This window comes from Squalius cephalus, assembly GCF_949319135.1.
Source record: "Squalius cephalus genome assembly, chromosome: 3".
Lineage (NCBI taxonomy): Eukaryota > Metazoa > Chordata > Actinopteri > Cypriniformes > Leuciscidae > Squalius > Squalius cephalus.
The window spans coordinates 10244866-10271459 of NC_137124.1; the positions used below are offsets into that span (position 1 = coordinate 10244866).

General features: G+C 38.8%; 1 protein-coding gene across 1 annotated transcript; it reads left to right on the forward strand.

Annotated features, from left to right (window-relative positions):
• Positions 1 to 3150: 3150 nt before the first annotated feature.
• ntn5 (netrin 5) lies at positions 3151 to 25797 on the forward strand. The gene is made up of 7 exons (XM_079867896.1): positions 3151 to 3462; positions 11326 to 12689; positions 14401 to 14589; positions 15799 to 15948; positions 18765 to 18818; positions 22619 to 22699; positions 23198 to 25797. The coding sequence occupies exons 2-7, from the start codon at positions 11339 to 11341 to the stop codon at positions 23905 to 23907; spliced, it is 2535 nt and encodes an 844-aa protein (XP_079724022.1). The 5' UTR covers positions 3151 to 3462; positions 11326 to 11338; the 3' UTR covers positions 23908 to 25797.
• Positions 25798 to 26594: the final 797 nt, after the last annotated feature.

Below are 26594 nucleotides of genomic sequence, written 5' to 3' on the forward strand. Positions count from 1 at the left end.
TCTGTTATAATTCATAAATCAAAAAGTAAACATTAAGAAATTGACAAGAATCCAGTCAAATAAAAAAAAAAAAATCATTTATTGTCTTTTTCTTTTTTTTAAAAATAAAGATAATATGGAACTGGTAATATTATTAAATAAAGCTATAATTTATTCATCCAAGTGCAGTGTGTTGTGATCGTGTTTTCTTGATGTAGGCTAATAAATAAAAACATCATCAGCCGGCAGGTCAGGTGCATAATGCAATGCAATGCGTCGTGACTCGTGTCAGTTTTTAACTCTATTTAGGCTACAATAGTGTAAAAAGACAGGGATTTTGAACACGTAATCATTCGGTCGATTGTGGTGCGCACCGATAATGAAAAGTGACAGTACCCGGCAGGCTGTGTAGACGGTAGTTGTCTTATTCCCAGCGAAATAACAATACAACCTGTCTTTAAGAACGTCTTGATCGACTCGGACAACAACTCTCCTGGCCTCCCTCTCCTTCTTTTCATGGCGTTTCTGGTACCCTGATTTATGTTTTCTTTTCCCCGACATTTTATCAGTCAGTCAGTCTCCAGCTCTTCCACCAAGTTCATCGTTAACTTCAAGCACTGCCGCCTCAACTCTGATTGGTTCAATCTGTTCACGAGCTGGGTTGGGTCCATCTGATGTTTGTCACTGACTGAATAATTAATAAATAGGCTACTTAGATCGGTCTAAACCATTTTTAGGGAGGTAAGAGAAGCAGATATTTGAAAATATTTGGATATTTTTTTGTGGTTTTCATTTAAATCTCAGGCATACAACTAATAGGCCTATAAATATTAGAATTATTCATTCAACAGGGGCCGAATTACATTTACAAATAAGGGCTCCAGCTCACTACACGTACTCCAGTCTAGAATATAATGAATGATATAAAGATTGCTTTGAAATTCTGACCTTTTAGGAAGTTTCGTTTTTTTATTTTATTTATTTTTTTACTTTATGACGTCTAAAACGTTAAAGGTAGGCTAGACTATTTCACTTTTTTGTTCAAATTAACAATTTAAATAGAGAGAAGTTGCTCCAGCTACTGTCAGGTGTGGGAGTGGCAGCGGTTAGTTTCACAACGAGAAAGGTTGACATGGAGCAGCTAAATCTATTATCTCATGGGAATCACCCGTTATAAAAATAAAATAAAATAAATAATTAAATAAAAACCTAACATAGTCTGCTAGCAAAAAGAGAACCTAAAGAGCGTAACAAAACCAAAAGCAACATTGGCTTGGCTTTTCAGAAATGCGATGCGGAGATTAGGTGTTTCTTACTCAACATGTGAGTAAGTTATTTTACTGATAACAGATAAATTGCCATAGTAGATCACTAACTGAGTTCAGTCAAATTGTATCTATAGCGGAAGGTCATAATTCATCCACAGCACAACCATAAGCACAACCAAAACAATGTTCTTCCACAAAATGCATGCTAGAATTACAGCGTGTACCTTTAAATCAATGGATTGTGTATTTAAATCTCTTATATGGTGCACTTTTTCTTACTCTTTTCACTCTCACCTTTCCTAAAAGATTTCAGTTTAAAAGGTTTTGTTCAATAAACTTCTTAAATTCTCAGGAGAAAGCAGGGCTAGCTGCTAATGACTTCTATGACCAATTGCAGTCATTAACTTTACTACGCATTCTTTTAAACATTATTAATCACACATGTATGACTTACCACCAGTGCAGTTCTTTTGTTCTTGCTCATTTATAGGTCATTTTTTGTAGAGCGCAGATCTGGGAACAGACCTTTTTTCTTGAACGGTACTATACCTGCATCACATGATTCAATGTCAGTTTGAACATTTGCCTTTGATGCATGCATTGAATACCAATAGCACTCTGTACTACAATATAGTTTTGAAATGAAACCTTTCTGCTGGCTTGCACATTATTCAGAATAATAACCTGGGGATAACTAATAACTAATATGATTTCCACAACAATATAAATTCAAATAGTAATTTGAACTTGTGGAAATTCTTTATTCAACATACTACTCGTATTAATATTCTCTGGATTCTGTACAAAAAAAAAAAAAAACCCAGAGGAAACATTTACAAATGCGATTTTAAGGTTTCGACATCTATTTTAATTTGGTTTAATTTCTGCCATCGTATATTAAACTATATATTTTTCTGGCACCGTTACCCCTCAAATGTTGAATGTTATTCTATGTGATAGTCGATCCAAACATTTATGAAATGTGTATCCATGGAATTAATTATGACGTGTTTCATCTGAAATCAAAACAGAAATGATGCCAAGGATTCTGACTTCCTCTCGTCTCCAGGAAAAACAAAGCTCTCACGAGCAGCTGTTTGAAAATCAAACACAGTTTGCACTGTTTGCATCATCAAATACATGAAACCTAATTAAGGATGAAATGAGTGGAAACGAGACGAGTTTAGACAACAAAAGATGAAGGAGAAAAAACTCAGTGATAAATGACTAAAGCTGGTTTTAATATTTAAAGAGGTTACAGAACCTCTAATTGCAATCAAAGGCTAATAGCCTACTTTTTTTTTCTTTGAAAAATAAATGAAACCCAAAACTTGATAACACTGACAAATGAAGTGCCATTGTAATATGTATTTTCTGAGCTGTTTTGCAGTCCGACCACAGTAGCTCTCACCTCTTTTTTGGTGACATTTGCACTTCTCTCCAACACTCTGGACCTTCTCCAGCCTGCTTTCAATCTCACATGGTGTAATAGATCCAGCAGACACGTTTGTGTGTTGTAGTTCCCCAGTCAAACTGATCTGTGTGGTGAAAGAATGCCAAGAATATGTGATATGCTCAATTGTACCAGTTCATCCCTCAATAAAGTGTTGTTGTACTTGACAAGCATCCAAAAACATCAAACCTTAAAACTGCATGCTATGGGTACACACACACACATCCATACACCTGGGAAACAGTCCTCCAGGGAAGTCATCAATCAGTTTTATGGGACCGCTCTGGGAGTTTCTTTTGTTTCCCTTTTAATTCAGTTGTTCTTTTTTCACTCTCTCCCCTTGCCTCACCCTCACTCACTATTTCCATATGTGTCAGCTTTAGATCCTCTCCAGAGAGGGAGCGCCTCGTTCCTGCAGGGGTTACCCAAAGTGGTGTTTCAATTGCGCATTGAACTTTGAATTGACGCCCGCAAGAGTGCAAGTTCAAGACCACGGTGCAGAACCAAAATTGCCTTAGGTGATATTTACTCAGCTGAAGAGTGAGAAAACCAAAAAAGTTTGTGCATATATACTTAAAGTGGTTAATGCATGGCATTCCGCGCGCGCGCGCGCGTGTGTGTGTGTGTAAAGGGGTTGACGTCAGGGTGATACGTAACCCTGCTGACTGAACGCGCTGCTCCGAGAAGATCTGTCCACTTGTCGTACTCTTATTGATCAGCCAGGACTCGGATACACTGGTAACCCGCATTGACACGCACATGGTAGGTAAACTCAGTTTTGCATGTGCACCTTTTCAGTCTCCGCTTCTGGAGCTAAATTAAAACCGGCTTGTTCGGGACTGCTGACAAGAGATTTAAATTTAGACTAACACACTGAGCTGTTGGTTAGTCTTAACCGGGGATAGTGCTAAAGTAAAATTTGTTCTTTGAAAAAAAAAAAAAAAAAAAAAAATCACATGGCGATTTTTTTCGTTGGATTTTTCAAATCAAAATCAATTTTAGATAGCCTACATGCTGTGTGCATGCATGGGGCATAGCGAGTTTTTTTTCTTTTCTTTTTTTCTTTTCTTGCAACATCTAGCAAGGGATTTAGTTTAGGCTCTATCACAGTATTCAGACAGATAATTTATTTATTATTTTTTATCAGTTTATTCCCGTAAAATATAAAACGTAGCCTATGGCTAATAAAACAAATTAAAAAAAGATTTTGCATGTTGCTTACCTTTTTATTTTCCCCAAGGCTTATCCGTATTCCATATAGCAAATTGTTGTTGTCCTGTAAAAAAAAAAGAAAAAAAAAAGAAAAGGTAACTATAGCCTAAATAAACAGTTTTACCTATTAAAATGCATAGGTCTATTTTAATATTTAGCCAAATAAAGCAAACCATTTGTAAATAAATAAACACATATTTTATTTCTGTATTATTATTATTATTAGCTAGCCTATTGGTAAATATTGCTTATCGGGTCTTCATAAAGCCTACATTCTAATAACTTTTTTCTTTTGAGCGCTATCATGACTCAATATATAGGCCTACTTAAACATAAAGCGATGTTAAACACAGGCCTATGAAACTACGTGATTGATCGTGATAGTCAGGACTCGGGAACCTGTAGCTGTCAGTTGCGGATGGGTTGGATGATCTGTGAATTGTACAAAATTGTTCTGCCGGAAGGCTACGCGTAATTTAAGGATAATGAGACCATTCGTCTACGCACACACCGCTAATCTTGTCAAACAAACCTGAAACAGTATTTAGGCTAGGCTAAGTTAAGGAATATATTCTTTCACATTCCCTTGCATGTTAAGAATAATGTTGTTTTCATTATAACCGTTGTTTAATTATAAAAATATATACAGGGTAGATTTCAGGCTGGAGTAGGCTATTTTCCAGAATCGCGCGCGCAGTTCAAGCAGCAAAACGTTCAAATCTGGCATTTTGTAAAGACGACAAATGATCTGTTATTCATATGGTGTTTTATGTCTTAATAAAGTGCATGATTATCAAATGTAATGATGCAAAACTAATTTAGAAAGTCCATAATTAATTTTAAATAGCCTAGGCTAATTTCCATCGGGTTAACATGCATATAATGGGACACAATCAGTTAGATCTTGCAATACAACGAGGTAAAAAAATAAATAAATAATAATAATAATAACAGCTTAAGGACATGTAGGTGGCCAGCTGCGAAACCGTTATATTTGAGTAAAAATGCAATTTCCGTTCCCTGTTCTGCGGGCGCACTTCGTGCCTCGTTATTCTGTGACATATGTCGGGTCAGCTGATAAACACGAATGGTTGTAATTATAGCTCCATAAAACTGAATTTTTCATTAAATGATCATTATAGGGTTCGCCTTAGTTCACATCCCATGTGATTTAAATCTCATTGCACAATTCAAACACAGATTACAGTGAAATATATAGAATTGGGAGGAAATCTTGATAGGCCTGCAGAGATCAGTTATATATTTTTATATATAGGATGATCTGAATTTGAGTGGAAAGACCACCTGACAGCATACTTGACAGGATGATGCATCTGGTGCATCTTCTAAAACACATGGTTAATCTTTATTTTGAACGTTTAATTAAGGATAAATGGGGTGAAACCCCCTTTGCTAATTGTTCCACCCTAGGTTCATCATGGAATGTTGTGCTTGGCATAACTGGAGGATGGAATCACGGACGGCGATTTCATGTGCATCTGTTTTTCAACATTGAGACGAAACCTGCAGGGAGATTTCATGATTTCACTGCCAGGGCACAAAGCGTGGGAGAGAGAGAGAGAGAGAGAGAGAGAGAGAGAGAGAGAGAGAGAGAGAGAGAGAGAGAGAGAGAGAGAGAGAGAGAGAGAGAGAGAGAGAGAGAGAGAGAGAGAGAGAGAGAGAGAGAGAGAGAGAGAGAGAGAGAGAGAGAGAGGTCTCTCATTTTCCCTTCTTTCTCTCCCTGTGCCGCTGTCTAATGTAGCTCTATACTGCATGTGTTTTCCCATTCAAACATGAGGTATCCTTGCTTGGACCGATTAAGCATATGTTAAAGTTGACATAAGCGCACTATGAATATTCTTATGTAAACTTCAAAGCACAAAAGGTTACATATGGCTTGGCTGCTTGAATAAGACTTCACAAAACACTTCTTTTTCCTCTCCTTCGATGTTTCGGGGTGTTTTTTTTCCCCTTGTACATGCTTTGGTTGTGCATCAGGTTCCCAGAGCTGTGTGTGATTATACTTGTGATGAAGGATGTTATTGTTCGATATATGTTCTTATATTACTTCAAGAGTAATGCTTCTATACTTTGCACATCTTTAATTTTATGTAAGAGGGTCATTTGTAATTAACCGGAAGCTAGCAGAGGTGTTACTGACAGCTGCTACATTGCTAAACAGGTGTGTGTGTGTGTGTGTGTGTGTGTGTGTGTGTGTGTGGCCTGGTAACTACATTATGGGCACAAAGTGTCCCCACAAAGATAGCAATATCCGAAATCCTGGTCCTTGTGGGGCCGGTTTTTGGTCCGCATGAGGAAAACAGCTTATATTTTTATATGTTGTGATGTTTTTTCGAAAATGTAAAGATGCAAAAAGGGGTTGGGTTAGCGTAAGGGGATATAATATACAGTTTATACAGTATAAAAATCATTATGTTTATGGAAAGTCCCCATAAAACTTGGAAACACAACGTGTGTGTGTGTGTGTGTGTGTGGCATGAGAGAAAGCGAGCTTGGATCTCCCTCTTACAACTCTGTCAGGTATTTGGAAGAGCAAGAGAATGTGCTTTGTGTTCTTGTTGTTGCTATTCTTCTGGGAAAAACGAACAGACAGACAGTGATTGATTTATTAATGATGGACAGTAATAAATCACACAATTTTAAACCGGTCCATTTCAAGGACATGGATCCCACGCGTATAGGCCTATCTCGGGGATCGCTTGTCAAGGATTCAGTACAACCTTGGCTGGCTGTCGTCCATGAGGAAGAACGATCAAATGTGTTAAGCAGGCCAAATCTTTCTCATCTGTCCGACATCATACCCAAGGGTTAAGATGAATTTAAGAGGAGCCCTGCGAGCGCGGCAACTGACAGGTATCCAGCTCTCCTAAGAATAGATCCGAGTCCTGCCAAATGTGTGCAAAATCATATTTCAGGGAGAAAAAAAAGGAGACTTTCTATCACATTCTAAATCATTGGCTTTTATTGCAAATATGGTGATTTTATGTATTTTTTTTGTTTTTATATCATGATATAGGCTTAATTCCTATTCTTGTTTTTGTCACAAAGTTTTTATGTATTTGTCAGTCATGTTTTCTTCTAGCTAACTTAATTCGATCTCTGTTCAACTTGTAAAGAGCTTGAAAAGAATACCATAGATGTGTCAAAGTAACTTGTTCCTCACTGTAAAAAAAATTGCTGCCTTAAATTTAAGTGCAATCAACTTGGATGTTTAAGTCATTTCAACTTAAATTACATTAAACTGACTTCTTGTATAACTTTACTGAATCTTGTATTACTTATCAAAATAAGCAATTTTCAACATGTAAAACATGTTTTTATATAATTTTATATAATATAAAATAGTAAAATCTCACCTCAAGATGCAGAGACAACTAAGTAAGCCATTAGCATTTTCTTGAAAATTATAAACACTGTTTCGATATGAAAATCACTCTATTTGTTTTGACAACAACACTGACTCGACCAATGGCGTGAGCTGGGGGTGTGGTCATATGTTTAATCGATGTCTGATTGAAAAGCACTTACTTTCGGTGGCTAAGAAATTTCTATATAGAATCCTTTTGAATTCTGAAGTTGTAATTTCTATGCGGAAATTTCTTAGCCATGCACCGAAAGTAAGTGCGGAAGAAAATCGCTTTTCAATCAGACATCAATTAAACATAGAGCCTAACCACACCCCCAACTCACGCCATTGGTCGAGTCAGTGTTTTCTCAACATTTTGTCCTCTTAAATTACCAGGCTAAAGGAAATTTACTTAATCCGTTCATTTTAGGATTAAGTAAATTTCCTTTAGCCTACTAATTTAAGTGGACAAAACGTTGAGAAAACGCGCATAAGTTCATTTTAAATCTAAATAAGTAAACCGAACTTTTTTATTTTATAAATTTATTGTAAATATGTCATCGGTTATTCTTTCTGCTCAAACGTGGTTAAAAGTCCAGTAAATTCAGAGTAAACAATAATCTTTCAGTCCAATCATTTTTGTGCCTGTGAGCAAATTTTAAGTCAACACTTGGGCCTCGTCTTGTTGGCTCGAGCACAAACAAAGCTGATCCGATCATTTCTTTTTGACTTTGTGATAACTTATGAAGAAGCGCCCCCGATCGTTTTCAAAGCTAACTTCTGGAGAACAGGAAAGGACACTTAGCAGCTCTCACACTACGCTGGGTGTGAATTTATGGTAAATTGTGGAAACTGTATCCAGGGTAATACATACGTGCTGCAGTAGACTGAAGCCTAGAAACTGAACAAGTCTGAATTTGTCCTTACGAGCTCAATAAACACATTGGTTAAGCTTCAATCCATCAAGCTATGTGTAATGAGCTATGTTTAATTAGAGGTGCAACGAAGTCAGGGACATAACACAAATCACGCTAAGAGTGTATCAAACCCTCCCTTCCCGAGACCCGACAGCCGTGAATATCTCCACACCCTCATCACTTTCCCAACTTACAGTCTTACGCATCGCCCTCAGAAACTTCACCGACTCTCTGAAACCGGAGATTCAATTAATCAGGCGATCAATTAATGCGGAAGGGGTTTTCACAGTGTTCTCAGTTTTCCCCCGGGGCACGTCTCAACATGTGAGGAATGACCCTGGGAATGTGCCACGGTGGGTAAGAGCGCTGGACTGTCCCGCAGCTGGACGCTCATTAACCTCGCGTTGTAGAGTCGATTTTTCAGAGCAAAAATGCTTTAACTAAAACAAATTAAAACGTATAGAAACCCAACGAACAATACATAAGAAAGTGTGTGGTTTTCCGTCTTGGTGCGCGTTCTTTGACCTTCATGTCCCTCAGTGGGTCCTCATATTTCAGCCTATGAGCTGATTGAGCCAGTGGCTCCTCTCGTGAATCTCTCAGTGTTCCCCTCTCCTACCGGGACGTTTATGCATCCCTGCTGACTTCGCTGTCGATGTCAAACGCTTGTTAGGACGTCATCAATCATCAGCACTTAGGAATATTTTCAGAACTTTGAAGGCAGGTGAGAATAGCTGAGGGAACAGTTCAAAAGTGTTCATAACAAGACACACTTCTAACAGTTCACAACTGATCATATGAGGCACAGACCGAACACCGAGGATTTTACAGTGCGTTTCATTGGAAGCGAAGGGTGTTAGCTCTCAAATGCAACCCATCTGCCGGCCTGTTTTTAAAGCCACAAGTTGTCAGGGCTGTACATCACTCTGTCTAAGGATAAGTGAGCGCATTGTTTCTCATGTCTGCAGGCGAGAGTTCTGGTGTAGATTCTCATCAGATAAATAAACACACTCCATCATCGGGCCAAGAAGACAGAGATTCATTACCGAGGGCCAGGCGGGTACAGGCTTATACGCCGTCTTGCCAAAGGAAGTGGCTCAAGTCGAACACGCATTTCTCACATTCATTCTATAAATCTGCCACTCTATTTTATCTTCTAATCTTAGCGCAGATCCCCTCATTTCTCTGTCATTCTCACTTTCTCTGCCTTTCTCTCATAATCTTTCTCTCTGTCCCACACACAGAGCGAGAATTAATTTCTTTAGCCATCTTGCCGCAAGTTAATTATTTGGGATTTATAGTCGGGGTTCAGGATTACAGACTGGGGTGACAAATCAAACGTTGAGTCCTGGAATAGATGGGAACCCTAAAGTGGCGTATTAACACTAGAATGCATAAAGGGGGTCAAACTGAACCAATCGGGTGTGATTTATGAAATGTGTTTTGAATAAAAAGCGTAATCTATGCATTCCTCATATATGTTGTATGTGATTTCGACCACGGTTTACATTTTGTGTCCATAAAGACAAACATGCATTTCCTAAGGAATTTTGACCATGGAGTTTTATTTTGTCAAAATAATATTTTATTATATTTTTTATCAAAATAATAATAATAGCCTACACTCTTTTTTTTTCCAATATTTATATTTAATTCCTACATTTTGGTTTGTGATTGTGTCAATTGAAATTTTTCGTGTTTCGTAACAATTTCAATCTATTTAAGGGTCACTGTACCACAGGATTTTGTATGTGTTATCATTATCATTTTCCATCTTTACCAAAAACATTTTCATACATGCACTACTCAGCCATAGTTTCGACACACCTGTTTTAAAGTTTCTCTCTATCTAAGGGTGTGTTCACACGACAACAATTTACTTAAAAACGGAAACGTTTTTCCTTTGCGTTTTTTTTTGCAAAGTTTAGCGAACAGTCGACAACATTGTCGATCTCAGTTCTCACGGATTCGCGAAAACGACTAAAAACGCTGTATTTTGCATGTCTGGCCAGTAGATGGCGATGTTAGAATTTGGCGTTAAGTAATGCGTCTCCGCTGGTCGTAATAGGCTAGTGGTGCCGTAAACCAACACTTTGCTGGAGAAGCATTAATAAACTCAGTATCTTGAGCAGCAAAAACACAGAGACGATAATGGTTTCGTTTTTAAAAACTTGCACTCTGAAAACCTTTTTCAAAAGTGTGTGTTTTCTGGCCCTGAAAATGAAACTGAACGGCCAGAACGCATTAAAAGATTTTCCGTTTTTAGTTGAAAATGGTGGTGAGTAAACAGCCCCTAAAAGACCACAATGTGTAGGTCTGCCCAAACTTTTGAATGACATTGGCTAAAAAAGGAAGTGGTGTAAAATCAGTCCACGCTGAAAAAGTTGTTTTTTTGTGAGATGTGCTGGCCCTGTCTGCAAGAAACATGGCCAAATAATATGCAAAAGATGCCAGAAATGAAAAAACATTTTAGTTATAGTTATATTGAATTTCATTTTTACTCTATGGCAAGTGAACAAAGGAACAAAATTCTTAAGAGAGTTCATTGCACTGAACATAAAGGTAAAAAACAGGATCAGGTTGCCTTTTCTTTGTAGAAAACCATTGATTCGAAAGTGGTTCACTGGCCATGTGCTTAAGGTAAAAAAATAATCCTTTAGTTCCTTCTATCCTGCTTCTTCCGATCTCCACTGTTAATTCCCCTTCTGCATTGGGCAGGTTTAGATTAAAAGAGTGGAAAGCCATAAATATGATAAATGAGAAAGGGGTTGGAGCAGCTGCGCCACATGCTCTATGTCATCTCTTGCAATCTCTCTATGTTTATACACTCGATTGCCTCTGTTCCTTCTTTACAGGGTTGAAAATGTCAAGATGAATATATATTGAAAAGCATTACGTTAAGACGCATTGACACAGGCCAGATAAAGCGAGGCCTCCTACTGACAAAGGTCTCTGATTGGCTGGATTATGTGTGTAAAATGGTCGACCTAGAAGCTAGAATGAGTGTCGTGAGCTGGGATGTTTGAGAAAATCCATATCGCTTCACTCAAATGTCATGTAAACCCATCAGTATCCTGACTTCTTATAAATGTCTTCATCTTTCTTTTTCCTCCTTCCCCACTGTTACAGGCTTGATGACACCATGACCAGATATCACTCCCCTCCTTTCCAGACACTCTCCTTCCTCCCTCTTTTCCTCTTCACCCTCTTCCCTCTCTCCCATCTTTCTCCTCTACTTTCTCAAACTCCTCTCAGCTGGACCTCTCCTCATGACCCCTGCCACCACCTGGATGGGCGTCCGCGCCACTGCCTGTCTGAGTTCATCAACACGGCCTACGGGATGCCTGTGACGATGGAGGACCTCCAGCAAGGACCCAAGACGAACATCAGCGCTTTAACAGACCTTCATAACCCCCACAATCTAACGTGCTGGACGGCCGCCGAAGGCTCGGCTGGTGGGGATTGGACTTTGACGGTTCCCCTGGGAAGACGCTTTGAAGTCACTTACATTAGTCTTCAGTTTTGTCAACAGGTGGAGTCGATGGAGTCCTACTCCATCTCCATCTTGAAGTCAATGGACTTCGGCCGGAGCTGGCGCCCTCTACAGTTTTATTCAAGCGATTGCATGGGCGAGTTCGGACGTCCCGCACAGTCTATCGCTCTGACGAAGCACCAGGAGACGGAGCCGCTGTGTTCAGATCCCAGACCATTGCAGAAGCATCGTGGGAATGTCATGCTGGCCTTCTCGACTTTGGATGGACGTCCTTCCTCGCCGGATTTTGACTATAGCCCAGGGCTCCAAGACTGGGTGACTGCAACAGACATAAAGATAGTGTTTCATCAATCGTTGGACAAAATGAAAAAAGGAGAAGAGAAACTGAATGAAGTGGGTGGTGCGTTTAGATGGAGAGAAAGGGGAGATAAAGTCCTGAGGTTTGGCGAGAAAAACACTGGCGTTAAAACATCTGAAATTTGGGGAAATAGTCGAGAAAAACAGACTTCGACACAAAGAATTAGGAATAAAAGCAACGTGCAGCAAAGTGGTCACAATGTTACACAAAAGGAGATGGGATCTCAAGGTAGAGTGGGAAGGGGCCGTAAGAAGGACGGTTTCAAGCCATGCCAGGATGGGACGTGTGATTGGTCCCTAAATATCCCGCAACAGGGCTCCAAAGGGCGAGAGTTGAGGAGAAGGAGAAACAATGGAGGGAGAGGGAAGTCCCGCTCTAAATCGAGAAAAAAAGTCTCGCAGCACCTCGTCCCATCTTCTATTTATGCCCCACCGAAACCCCCTCTCGCCCTTTCCGACCTGCAGGTGGGAGGCAGGTGCAAGTGCAATGGCCACGCCTCTCGCTGTCGCCGTGACAACCAGGGGCGTGCCGTGTGTCAATGTGAGCATCACACATCTGGGCCGGACTGTGACGTATGTGAGCAATTTTTTTATGATCGCCCATGGCAACGGGCCACACCCAGCCAACCACACCCGTGCGTCCGTGAGTTTAAGCCTGTGTGTGTGTCCGGTGGTCTGTCTGTGCTTAAATGTCCATTTATAAATATACGATTTAGAATAATTCACTGCTGATTACTTTTGGAAAAAAAATGATGTATGGCATATTATGTTCCACACAATATCATATAAAACATGTTAACATCTGCATTATGATCATTTAAAATCCACTGTAAAAAAAAACAGCATTAATGAGTATTTTTTTTTTATTTACCAGTATAAACAGCTAAAAATCCTTACATGATTAGCTATACTTCAGAAAATGTTATAACATCCAACACCTTTTATTTTATGATTACATTGATGACATTCATCTATATTTTACAATCCTGGTGAGTAATTAGATCAAACTCACTCTGACTCCAGTCGTAATGCATGCTGGGTAATTAGCAGTGCCACATATTAAGGCTGTGTCCTAAATCGCATACTTCCCTACTATATAGTAGGCTAAAAACATTATGTGACAAGTGTCGTATCGTATGTCCAAATTCACAATAGAAATGCACGATTCTGATGAAACAGAGATCACGATTCTTCCACGATTCTCAACAGATAACTAAACAAAATAACATGCAATTTATTAGAGGTTCTGACAAGATGTGAATTGCTGCAGTCTACTTAAAATGTTTAATCAAACTGAATGAAGCATTTTAAAAATGGTTTTGAGTGAATGATTCAATGACTCACTCATTAATGCTTCAACTTGTTTCATTATTGGATGAATCAGTGTTTTTGAATGAATCTCTCGAATGAATGATTCAATGACAAATACATTTTTTAACAGTCAAGTGTCATACCGGACAAGTGATGTAATCAATACAATCGTTATTTGAAGTGCCAAGTCACTTTCAAAAGGTGATTTGCTCTATTTTGATCGCTACCGTAGACATCAGTGTTTATATCCGAACTATAAATTTTATCCCAATACTTGAGTGATAATATGAATACTTGACAACACAGAAATAACAAAACTGTGTGGTTGAAAAGGCTGTTTGTGAAGCTGTTTCATACCAATAACTGCAGGGTCAGCGGCAGCGAACTCAGATTTGAATGTTTCAGAGTGATTTTGTAGTGAAGCCTCTCCTCCATTGACATCCATTAAAAAAAAAACGGCCTCTGGTCTCCTTCCCTGTCTACCGCAGCATTAGCAGGCGACAGGCGTTACGATTTATATCAGCTAAGGTTGCAGACTTGCCTTCAAGTTGCTTTGGTAGTACGTCCGAATTACATCCATACTATATAGAACATACTTTTTTTAGTACTTGCAAAGTACTTATTCAAAATAAGTACCTTCCAAAATCCGTACATTTAACAGTATATTAATGTAAAATTACATAAAATGTCCCGTGAGAGCTATTACAGTTTTTCACTGTATATAGTAAGGGTACATACTGTTAAGGAATTAACATTTCTTTTCCGTTGCTTTTTTACAGTTTTTTACTGTTAAAATTACGAACATTTTTTACAGTGTATTCAAGAGAGTATGCGGTTTTGGATGCAGCCTAGGACTTGGTGTCAGAGAATCTTTAATAGGAGTATATTTTATTTTATTTAAGTAAAAAAAAATCTGCAAGCCCAGTAAGAAAAAAGAAAGATACGATCTAAATGCGTATATACGGTATTGTTTCTCAAATAAACGTAAGGATTATTCAATCCTCAACCTGCCCTCATCTTTCTTCTGTTTCTTTCTCTTCCAGCATGTGAATGTAATGGTCACTCTACTAAGTGTAGGTTCAGTATGGCCGTGTATCAGCAGTCTGGTCGAGTCAGTGGAGGCATTTGCTTGAAGTGCCGGCACCACACAACGGGACGCCACTGCCAGTTCTGCCAGAACGGATACACGCGTGACCACACCAAACCTCTCAGCCACCGCAAGGCCTGCCAACGTCAGTAACAATTGATCTGTCAGTGTGTTTTGTGTGGAAATCATGTTTAATCTGGTATGTCAGTGAGTGAATCATTCTTACAGTTCAACAAATGAAAAAAGCATGTTTTTTTTTGGCTTTGCCATCTGTGGGGTCTGAGGTGTGTGAATTGTGAAAGGCAGCATAGTCTGTGTCTATGTTATGGCTACACTATGAGTGATGGTATGTGCACTGACACTTGCCCTTTGACTGCTCTCATGTCTATGGCACGCTCACGGTGCATTTTAGTCAATGTCCCAATATACTCTGCATACATATCATACATCAATGTTTACTTGTAATTTAGTGCGCAACTTTGTAAGATGTATACAAACTCTAAATTATGTCCTGGAAATACCATAAAGCCTCTGCTAACACCTAAATATTTAAATTGAGTGATAGAATTATCTTAAAAATTTGGGAACTGAAAGATTTAGAACGTGTTAATGTTAAAACAGACCTGACTTTTTAAGCATATATAAATGTTTGTAGGACAGTTGGAGCTTTGTTTGGATGAAAAAGGGTTGAGCAGAAGCAGAGAAGCAGATCTTTCCTCTCAATGGTCTCCCAGCCATCACACATATGTTTTACGGAGGAAAATGTTGCTCAGGGGTCAATGAGACTTGAATTACAACTGAAGACACAAACCACAGATGCCTTGTTCTGTGTAGTATTACTCGTCATTTCCCTTCAGATGTTTAGTCTTACAATAATACCCTTAGTCTTATGATAATTCCCTTCTCTCTTCCTAACACATTTTTTTCCTGCACTCAAGTCGTCTTCTTACTACATTACTGTCCTCTTTTCAGTTCTTTTAAAGGGATAGTTCACCCAAAAATTAAAATATTAACTCCACAAAGTTGTTCCAAACGTGTATACATTTCTTTCTTCTGCTGACCACAAAAGAAGATATTTTGAAGAATATGGGTAACCAAACAGTTTATGGGACCCATTGACTTCCATAATACGGGGGAAAAAAATACTATGGAGGCCAATGGGTCCCATCAACTGTTTGGTTACCCATATTCTTCAAAATATCTTCTTTTGTGTTCAGCAGAAGAAACTCATTCAGGTTTGGAACAAGTTGAGGGTGAGTAAATGATGACAGAGTAAATGAGGTGAACTATCCCTTTAAAAATCCCAATCTCGTTCTTCACTTTCATCCTTTCCATTTGTACTTGTGTCTCTCAGCATGCCAGTGCCATCCCCTGGGTGCAGTGGGCCGCTGGTGTAACCAGTCCACAGGACAGTGTTTGTGTAGAGAAGGAGTCACAGGACAGAGGTGTAACCGATGTGCTCCCGGGTACAAGCAAGGCCATTCCCCCCTCCGGCCATGTATCCGTAAGTATCACACCTTGCGCTACTCATTTCGATTGTATTCTGTATTATAACTAAAGTTGCCGGCCATAACAATGGCTGTGTTTAGTAATGATATACTGAATCTTAATATTCAACAATATTATTGATCTGCATGCATGAATGACACTATTATAGAGCGGGATACATGAACTGAATTAATAACTTTTTTGACGCTATTTTCTTCTAGATCTGCTGTACAGCCGAAACAAACTTTGTTGCATTATTTTCCTGTTATAAAGAGCTGCTTTGAAACAATCTGTATTGCATTGTACCTCATGTCTCAAAGCACAAAACATAACATTACAATAATAATGAACATAACTTTAAGAGCTCTGACCTGTATCCCCTGACTGCTGCAGATTCATTTCGGCGTTGATAGTGTTGGCATTGAAATGCATAAATTCGAGTCACGAACCGCTCCGAGTATAACATCACGGGTTTCCATCTCTTCCAAATGACAGTAGTTATGGTGTGAACGCAGTATAAGCTCGTTGTTTTGGTTCACGAGGAACTGTAAAAGGCGGATGCTGTTTCGGTTGCGCTGCTCGGTGACTGACGTCTGTCTAGCATAGCATGAAATGCACTGATGACGTGTGATGTCTGCGCAAGGCATGGAAATACATACGTTGAATGCAATGATTGGACGAACTACATTTTATGGTCCTACTCCTTCCACAGACGACATACAATCACTGGATGTGAAGAGACTTTCAACCAGCAACAACAAATCGCCTACCCTGCCTTTAAATGCATGTCGTGCATCGGTTCTGTCTTGCATGCACACTATGAAGTCTGATTAACATATACATAGGCTACTGGACAATTGTCGAGAGACTTTCACATTATCTAGGTCTGACTTCAGAATTATAATAGGCCTACGAGTTAATAGAAAAAAATTCTGTATTTTTGTAAATTTGACTACATTTTTAGTTTTATTTGTGTGTACTACATCACACTTGCTATCATTGTATTTCTACACTATCGTGAATGCTGTTCTTTGAGACTATTTATAATGCACATTTAAAAACAACCTTGGTTGGCCAAAGTGCTTGCATTAAAAAAAGGGAAAAGAGAGTAAACTTAAAAGTTTACAGTTACACAAGTTAAAAGTTACAGAGAATTAAAAACACAAATAATCATGAAAAAAAGTATCATGGTTTCCACAAAACTATTACGCAGCACAACCGTTTACCTGTCCCATTTCTACATTTACCAAATCGGCACATTAGAATGATTTGAAGGGTCATGTGACACTGAATACAGGCGCTATCAGGGTGGCCAGGGTTCAGTAGACAAAAACTCCATAAATGTTGTGAGTTGTAAAAATGATCTAGGACCTTTACGCAGTGTGTGCCAGCCCCGTTTTCATCCGTATTAAATTCAATGTGGCATCAAACCTGACTAAGGTCTATCGTGTTTCTTTTTTTCGTGCTATTTTTCACCCCGACTGTCCTTGACCCGATTAACCTGCTTAATTTATTTAAACTCCAAAGTCAGTATCATTGTCACTCTGCAAAGCACTGTTTGTTTATGCAGGATTTAGGAGAAGCCGCTCTCTGAAACTCTAACACCTTCCCCTCATTCCTGTGAATAACTAGTTCCATACAAAGTCCTGAAATTTCTCAGGTTGTGTCACTTGGCTTTCTTCAACATTGCAATCATCTTTCTGGATTTCTGGGTACTTCACTCTTAGTAAGTGATAATCCGATGTGTATTTCTGCATTTTTATATCTCAGAGTTCACGTAACGCTGCAAGCTAACATGGTCTTTGCGAACAGCACCTGTCGCGCTGCACAACCAGACCCGTTTCCCTCCCAGCATGACAGACGCATAATTCTTCACGGGTTACGGCTCAGTGATAGAAGAGCTTGTTTGTTGTTCTACATGGAACGTCTCAACATGGATATTTATAGCGTGAGCTCCCGTCTTTCCAACACCAAAGGCGAGCCGCGGCTAAAAACATAACCAGCACCAGCGGACCAGGAGCAGGAAACGCAGCCGTCGTTTATCACAGGGAAAGTGACCCAGACATTAGATATTATTAGCACGTGAAGATTTGTGGGGTTTTTATTTTGGATAACAGTGACCAGGAAGTCTCATGTTATCCATGTTAAACTCTATCTATATACTACATCCTTTTTTAAAGCAAATGGATTTGTTCGGGTCTGCATTCGCAACACAATGCCAGCTCTTACGCCCACAGACCTACTAAATGCCTCCCAGGCTAAAAACACTAAAATGAGTGAAGCATCTGAAGCATCAAGCGTTTGACGCTTGATATGAGTTATTGCTGAGGGAGTTTGGGGGGTTGGAGGAGTAGGATAAGGTGTCAGTGCCCCAGTTGTGTCAGAGATATGGGCAGAAGTACAGAACTCATGGGTAATATATGGTTGACCCAGCGCTCCAGACCTATCATGGGCCGTATGTATGCGTGTGTGGCAGAGGGCGTCCTGATAGGTGGCCCTATTGACCTTTAAGACCACACACATGCACGAAATTGTCTGGGCTCATTCACTGTGACAAACGTACGCTTGTTTTTTAACACAAGCATTCCACACGCACTAAAAGACAACAGGGCGAACTGCAGTCACAGCACACACGTCCCCTTTCTCCCTCACAGACTCACAAATGGCAAGTATGCCCTAATGAGCCACCGTAGGGATTAGAGCCGGTCACCCACAGCGGAGGTGTGAAAAAGAGGGAGGACAAAATGAAAGACACACAAATAAACTTGTCACTGCTTGCTGTAATTTAATGAGAGCCTCTTCCCCCTTTCTGCCCGTCTGTTGTTCGTTCAGGTATTCAGGAGGTTGCGCCGCCCACCCCAGTTTACCAGCCTCAGTACAGCATTGGTAAGCAATTGTCTTTTCATTTTACCTGCACCTATATATAGGGCTGTCAAAATGAATGTTAAAGCATGCGATACATTATTTCACTTCAGCGCATTAAAAATATTTATACCATGGTATGTCTGAATACTCGATTCTGATTGGCTGGAAGGTGTGCAGTGAGTAAGGAATAATTGAAGATAGGCCGTTGAATTATTAGAAAAATAATGCGGCCATGACACGTAGCGTTACACCTCAGGTGTGCATTATTTTTCAAATAATTCAACGGCCCGGAGTCAATTATTCCGCTTATATTATGGTTACCAAACCTCAAAACATTGTTCAGATGACGTATTTCAAGATGTTTGTCAGGTTTTTTGTAATTTTAAACGCTATTGTGTGGGACTAATTTCTTACGCATCTCATACCAAGCCTCCATTGCTAAATCAAAAACGTCACTTTAGAGCTAGTAACGATGTGCTTTTCCATAATAACTAATAAATGCATATTACATATAATAAACTTTGAAATAATTTGGGTTTTTTTATGCTATTGATTACTCTATTTATTTGCTCTGCCTGAAACTACCTTGAAAATAATTGCACATCTTAGACCGTTTGACAACCAATCAGAATCAAGCATTCAACAGCCCCGTGGTATAAAACTGTTTAATGCACAGGTAGATCCAAGTCAGTTGAATCACCGTTCTATATTAATGCGCACACACGCATACGTCACTCGCACACAGAGAGCGGAGATCACACGCAGAAACATTCAGGAGCTCAGAAACTTGTTATCAACGCTGCCCAGTAGCTTTTAGTAATAAAATAGCTTCACTACTGAATCGCTACATTATATTTCTCAGCACAGAGGGGGACACATTGCACTTTTTTAAGTAATTTAAGTCACAGGCATAGCTTCCCCAGACAGCAACATAGTTTTGGCCCAGATCCGGCCCACATCTGGTACGTGTGGATTCTACATGGGTCATTGTTAATGGAGAGAGAGGCGCTAAAGAGATGCAGGTATGCTCTCTCTTTCTCTCTCTCAATAATTTATTCAAATAAATGCTATAATTCATTCATTCTACACACTACTTTATCTCTGTGTCTGGTTCAAAGTGGGAAGAATGCTAGATCTAGGAGTCGTAAGTGACGAAAATGACCGTCATTTTAACCCTTCCGGTAAAATATTGCGCTGCAAACATCAATAACAGCTTTAAGTGGTCAATGCTGGCAAATGGCCATGGTATAAGCGGGATAATCCACGGCTAGCAGTGCATTAAACAATTTGAATGCACTTCTTTGCCTCCAAGTCGTGCATTAAATGCAAAGCTAGACTATTATCCCTTACGCAATTAATTCTGCATCCGTTTTTTCCCATCATCCTTTGGCTAGTGTTACGCTCTTATTCATGCAAATACTCTTAAACCATTCAAGCGCGATAAGACACAAAAGAGAACACAGTGCAGTACAGGCGTGTGTGTCTGTGAATCTCCTGTCTGTGTGACACACACACACACACTCGTGCGCACAGAAAGCCACTTCAGACAGAGCTTGAACGGACGAAAACACACAATTATGCAAAAATGCCCGTTTTGTGGAGTATCATTGTAAGCACAGTCTAAATGCACATAAAGAGCTGTGAGAAAATAGGATGCGTCTCAGATCAGGTCTTAAAGTGACAGCAGCCTAATAAACCCACTACTGTCTGTCATTAAGGATAATCAAAGAACAAAAGAAAAAGAGAAAATCACTCACTTGACTGAATAAAGATTAATCCTTATCAAAGCTACAAAAGTTATTTAATTTATAATTTATGCAGTAGGCTAATGAAGTGTTTGACAACTTTACTCAATTTCTGTATATATCCTACCATAGATCTACACAGATATTTCTGTATAGATCTGAAAATCTTAAAGCACTGTTTACAAGGTTACATGGGTCAAAAACCATAAAAACAATAACTTTTTTTTGTGCATTTTGGCAGGGCAAGTAAAAATCTGAACTGGTCTGACTGGGCCAATAGAAAAAAGTCCTTAGCATTGAGCCCTGATATTGAAGATCTTTGTACATGTGACTTTCATTACAATAGGTTTATGTGAAGATTGTTTTAAGTTCACTTAAATTAAAAGTTGTTATAAATTTTAATACTTTTTAAAGTTAAAAGCTTTCAATTATACTATAATGTTGAATCGCTATAATTAATGGCTTAAATTGATATAAAAAAAAATCCATTTAATAGAGACATTAGTATCAGTGATGGCATTCATTCATAAAAACGATGCCATTAAACAAATATTTAAAATATACTGACTTTGTGTTGTATCTACATTATTAGGAGATTGTGTGATTTAAAATGTCTTACAATATAAAAATATATTAAAAACTAAAAATGTTAAGTGTGATTAATCACGATTACTTACAGAAAAAAAATCTATTGACAGTTCATATATGTGCAAACACACAATCATTTTATTTTGAGCTTTCTGGTCAGATACACTTCATTTATCACAAAAAGTAGGACTCTGAACTGTCATTTTTCTTAAAGTTTTTTATTTTTCAATTTAAAGTACTTTATTGTCATGATACATACAATATTGCCAAACAATAACAAATAACAAAATTTATATTAAAATAAGGTGCATACAGTTTACTGCAAATAATAGAGCATATTAATTGTGATTTACTGCCCCCTAGTGGATTAGCTTTGTGCTGTAGCATTTGGTGTGTAACACAATTCTGTTCATGTTCATATGCACAAGCTGCATGTAGTTTAGCACTGCTATTCATTCCTTTAGTGTCACTATAGCTTTATGGCTCCATTAAAAATTTGAATCATTAGATGCATTAGATAATTTAGAAAAGCAATAGTATATGTCTCCTTAACAAGATGCACAACTGGAATCATTCACGTCACGTCCCTATTATTAACAGCGTGAGATAATGCACCAAAACGTGAACATATAGGTATATAGAGGTAATACAGTATATAGATCATATATAGTATACCAATAATGATCATAGTCATAATATAAACCCAAAATAAATCTGAATGTATAGAAATAAGTCTACATTAGCATCATCTCTTATTCTAAGTGTTAATGCATGTTTTCTATACACAAAGGAAGATCAGAATCACACTTTTAATATTTTTTTATTCAGTGGCGGAAACAAGCCTACATAAAAAAAAGAAAACCTGGAACTGGCTCTACCGGTCACAATTTTCTGAAAAGGAGCTCCTGCTGTTTATACAAGAGCCTCTCGTATGAGTCTCAAGTCGACTGAGTGAAGTATTTTCCAGTGCCATACTATCTGGAAACCTGGCCTGCGGACAGTAAAACGTTCTCTTTCTGAATAAAACGTGTTTTACCATTGACAGCAACAGAATATTGTAAGGTCTGCCATGATTATGGTAATATATACCTGCCGCAGCTGCTGCTAATATCTAAGAAAGTGCAGTGCTGATTGATTTCACACACATTACTGTGATCTACACTGAGTAGACAGGCCAACTCGAGCTCTCGGGAGACTCCAGAACTGCCTTTTACTCATGGACCGCTGAGCTCTATTAAATTCTTGAATAGAGAGATAGAGCAGCCTTTCACTTTCCCTTCTTGGAGAGATTGATACAGGTGGTCTAGTTTATACAAACTGCAATTTAAAATATTTTCCGAAATGTTCCCAGGTTTGAATTCATAAGTGCGATTCACCTTTTCATTGGACTTTTAATGGTCCATTATTGCTTTCATTAATAAATAAAAAAGCAAGTTTAAATAAAAGTGTGTAATAACTTTCTCTCTCTCTCTCTTTCTCTCACTGCAGGCGAGGAGTGTCTTTCTTACTGTCCACCTTCCCAAGCAAGAGTCAAAATGAATTTAGAGACATACTGTCTCAAGGACTATGGTATGTCCTCTTAACTAAGGAAGTTTGTTTACACCTCAGAATAAAAAAATAAATTAATTAAAGTAAAATTAATAAATGAAGTCACTCTATGTGATATAAAGTCACTAATATGGGAAACAAGGTCACAGTTGTGAGATATGTAAATCATAACTGAGATTATGAGATTATTTTTAAAAAATAAATTCAAGCACTTGTAAGGACCTGTATCTATGTATGTTTATTTTCAAAAACTTTCCAGGGCCTTGAATTTATTTTATCAGATTCACAAACGTTCAAGGATTTCAAGGACCCGTGGGAACCCTGGTTAGAAGAATGTCTAAAGTGGACCATCAAATAAAGTGTTACCGATTTTTATAACTCCAATTGCTGAAATTCTGCAGACTGGCTCTGACTAGCGTCCAGAACACAAATGAAGGCAAAAGTCCTGTAGTCTATTCCAGTCTTTAGTCAAGTTGTCTAACATCCTTGTCCCTGTTTTCTGTCATATTTGTGTTCCAGTGCTGAAGGTGCAGGTGAAAGGTAAGGAACGCTCTGGTCCATGGTGGCAGTTTTCCATATTGGTGCAGTCTGTTTTTCGCATGGGCTCTTCGCACGTAAAGCGAGGCGTTCAGGCCCTCTGGGTTCCCGATCGGGATGTGAGCTGCGGCTGCCCCGCGCTTCAGATGGGCCGAAGCTTTCTCCTGATCGGTTCGGAGGAGAGCGGCCGGAGCTGGGTCCCCGAAGAGAGGCGACTAGTCGCAGACCGCACCACGATGGCCTTGCAGTGGAGGGAACACTGGAGCCCGAAATTAAGAGGCTTCCGCGGGCAGGACACCCGAGGAAAGTGCCCACAGGGAAACACCACTGCGCAGAAACACTCTCACCCGAACTCATACGAGGAATACACACCCCCACATCTCGACAAACTGCAATCTGAGCCACACAGACCACATAAACATACACACACTGCACATAAGCAGTCTCATTTAACCACACAATCCGGAGGATCAGACCTCACACACGCACGAGGAGGGACTCATGGAAAACACACAGTAACACACCTTGAAGAGGACCGTACGGATGAAACCGTCACGCCACCCTTCCTTCAGGAAACACAGCACGTGTTGCAGGACACCCAGGATCCTCTCTCAGGTGATTCAAGGACAAGTCAGGACAACAAACACGAGCGGTACCATCCGACAGCGTGTCCAACATGGTCACCTGGCTGAAACAGGGAGATATTATGAGCAGGAATACACAAAAGGAAGTTAAGGAGTGGGTTTGGCTCAGACAAATGCATGGTGAGGGATATTTCGGTTGTCTGTGTCTTATACAGAGCCACTCAGTGAGTATTCGCACGCTTTGCTGCGAGTATCTCAGTATTTTTGTATTTTGTCCTACATATTCATTATATTACAGAGCTGTTTGTAAAACATGCAGGTATTTTTCATGCTCTTCTTCATGTCACATGCTCTGCACCTTCAGTCAGGAAAAGACGAGTCTAATCCAACTATTAAAAGACGGAAAATCACCATGTTTTGCTCACTTGAGTTGTTTCTTAAATGCCGTCCCCGTTCAATCCAGTGTTGCGCTAAAATCCACAGTTATTATGTCTGACAGTCAAACATGTAAGACTCTTATTGTTGGACTGTAAGAGATACATTGTTTTCAGATCAGCAGCTGACAAATCTTACCCAATCTGGTCTCGGTCATTGACAGACATGTTAAGTGTGGCTAAAGAGAGTAAAATGTAAAATATGTCAGTGCGGATTATGTGCCCACAGTAATTAAAGTAGGGTTTTTTTTGGTACCACTTTATTTTACAGTCATGTTCCCCATGTACATACGATGTACTTATAACAGTAATTACTATAACTTGGTAATAACTAGGCATTAACCTGAACCTACCCCAAAACCTAACCTTAACCAATGCTGTTACCGTATTTACCCAGTATTTTCTCACGGAAGGACACGTACTGTAAAATGAAGTGCAACCGTGTGTTTTTTTTTTTTATCTCAATGAATTCAGGCTGTATACAACAGATTGTTAATATGGTGCCTTTTTAAATGGATAGTTCACCCAAAAATTACTCTCTCTCTCTCTCAAAATTGTTCCAAACCTGTATGAATTTCTTTCTTCTGCTGAACACAAAAGAAGATATTTTGAAGAATATGGATAACCAAACAGTTGATAGGCCCCATTGACTTCCATAGTATTTTTCCCCCTTGACGATGAAAGTCAATGGGTTACATCAACTGTTTTGTTATCCATATTCTTCAAAATATCTTCTTTTGTGTTCAGCAGAAGAAAGAAATTCATACAGGTTTGGAACAACTTGAGGGTGAGTAAAAGATGACAGAACTATACCTTTAAGTCTTATTACTTGTGAATATTTTAAACTATCATACAATATGTAAATGTTCAAAATATTTGTGCATCAAATGTGACAACTTTTTTCTGATTAACTTAACGCTCTACCTCATAATAAATATTGTTAACAAGACTAGTAATGTTTATTCAATTTCCATTTAAATAAATTCATTTTAAGAAACAGAAGGTACAAAATCAGTGATTTAAAAAAAAAAGTGTTCGAAAGGGAGAGGAAAAAGACAACAACAAAAAAACCATACACACATGTTCATATGACACACAATGAAGTATAGTTCATGCATGAGACTGAAAGGGGAAAGACAAATGGAGAAAGACCGTAAAAGCGAGCAATAATGCACCTGCTATGTTTGCGAAGGAAACACCTGTTTCCAGTCTTCCTCTCTGGCTGCTGACTGACGAGTTAATTTAGTGTAAAATCTCCCACAGCTTGAAGGGCAAACTGCCCTCTGCTTGCCTTGTTTTGAGAACAATATTGCAGGAAGTCTTTCTCGCTAACTCTCGTGCCCTAATACCCACATGTCCTCTATTTTGTCTAGCAGCAGCCAAGTACGTGTATCAGATAACACACTCTTAACACTTTCTGGACACACAGTTGTGAAGTGTAGATACATGGCATGTGTGACATTTTATTCACATACAAAATAGTTCCAACTCACCTGTACATTTAACCATGAATTTAAAATTCTGGGTTCAGTACAAGAAGACATTACAACAAAATAAGCTTCCATTTACCCCCTCATTTTCTTCTACATAGGGGCTAAATGCAGAATTCAAAAACACTTGTTATTAGTGACACCGGTGGCCGTTAAGTGAACTGCAGCCTGCAACTTCAACTTCAACTTCAGCCTGCAAGCTCGTGCTCGCGATTTTCCCGGCAAAAACGTCCCGAGTCCTTCACATAAAAATTCAGTCTACAGGCTTTCATAGACAACCTTGGAAGTCGAGGAAGGTTAAGTTTCATTACAACTGTTCACACGTTGGCAATAAAAAGCAATTAATAAATGGAAGTTCTAGCCCCTTTAAAAAATATATATATTACAATGTGAGTGAAAGTGGCAGATCTGCAACCGTTAAAATACTCACTGTTTTGGAAGGAAGTAGCCTCCAGTAAGACATAGACATGTGTGTTATTATACTTTGTGTTAAAAATTGCTTAATAATCTTTTCTGTGAATATCCCATTGTAGCAAAACAACTTTAACAAATACAAGTTTGAACAGAATGTAAGTTGTTTTATACAATTATAGCCTTTTCATTTTTGCTATTAAACAATTCCAATTCCTATTTTGTCTTGTTTGAGAAGCAGTATATCATATGTCACAATAAGGAAGAAAAGACTATCACAACTTCGGTTTCATGCCAGCTTTAAAGGGGTGGTATAACCCTTTTCACAAGATGTAAAATAAGTCCTTGATGTCCCCAGAGTGTGTATGTTAAGTTTTAGCTCAAAATACCCCACAGATATTTTTATATAGCATGTTAAAATTGTCAATTTTTGAGGGTGAGCAAAAACGCACCATTTTGT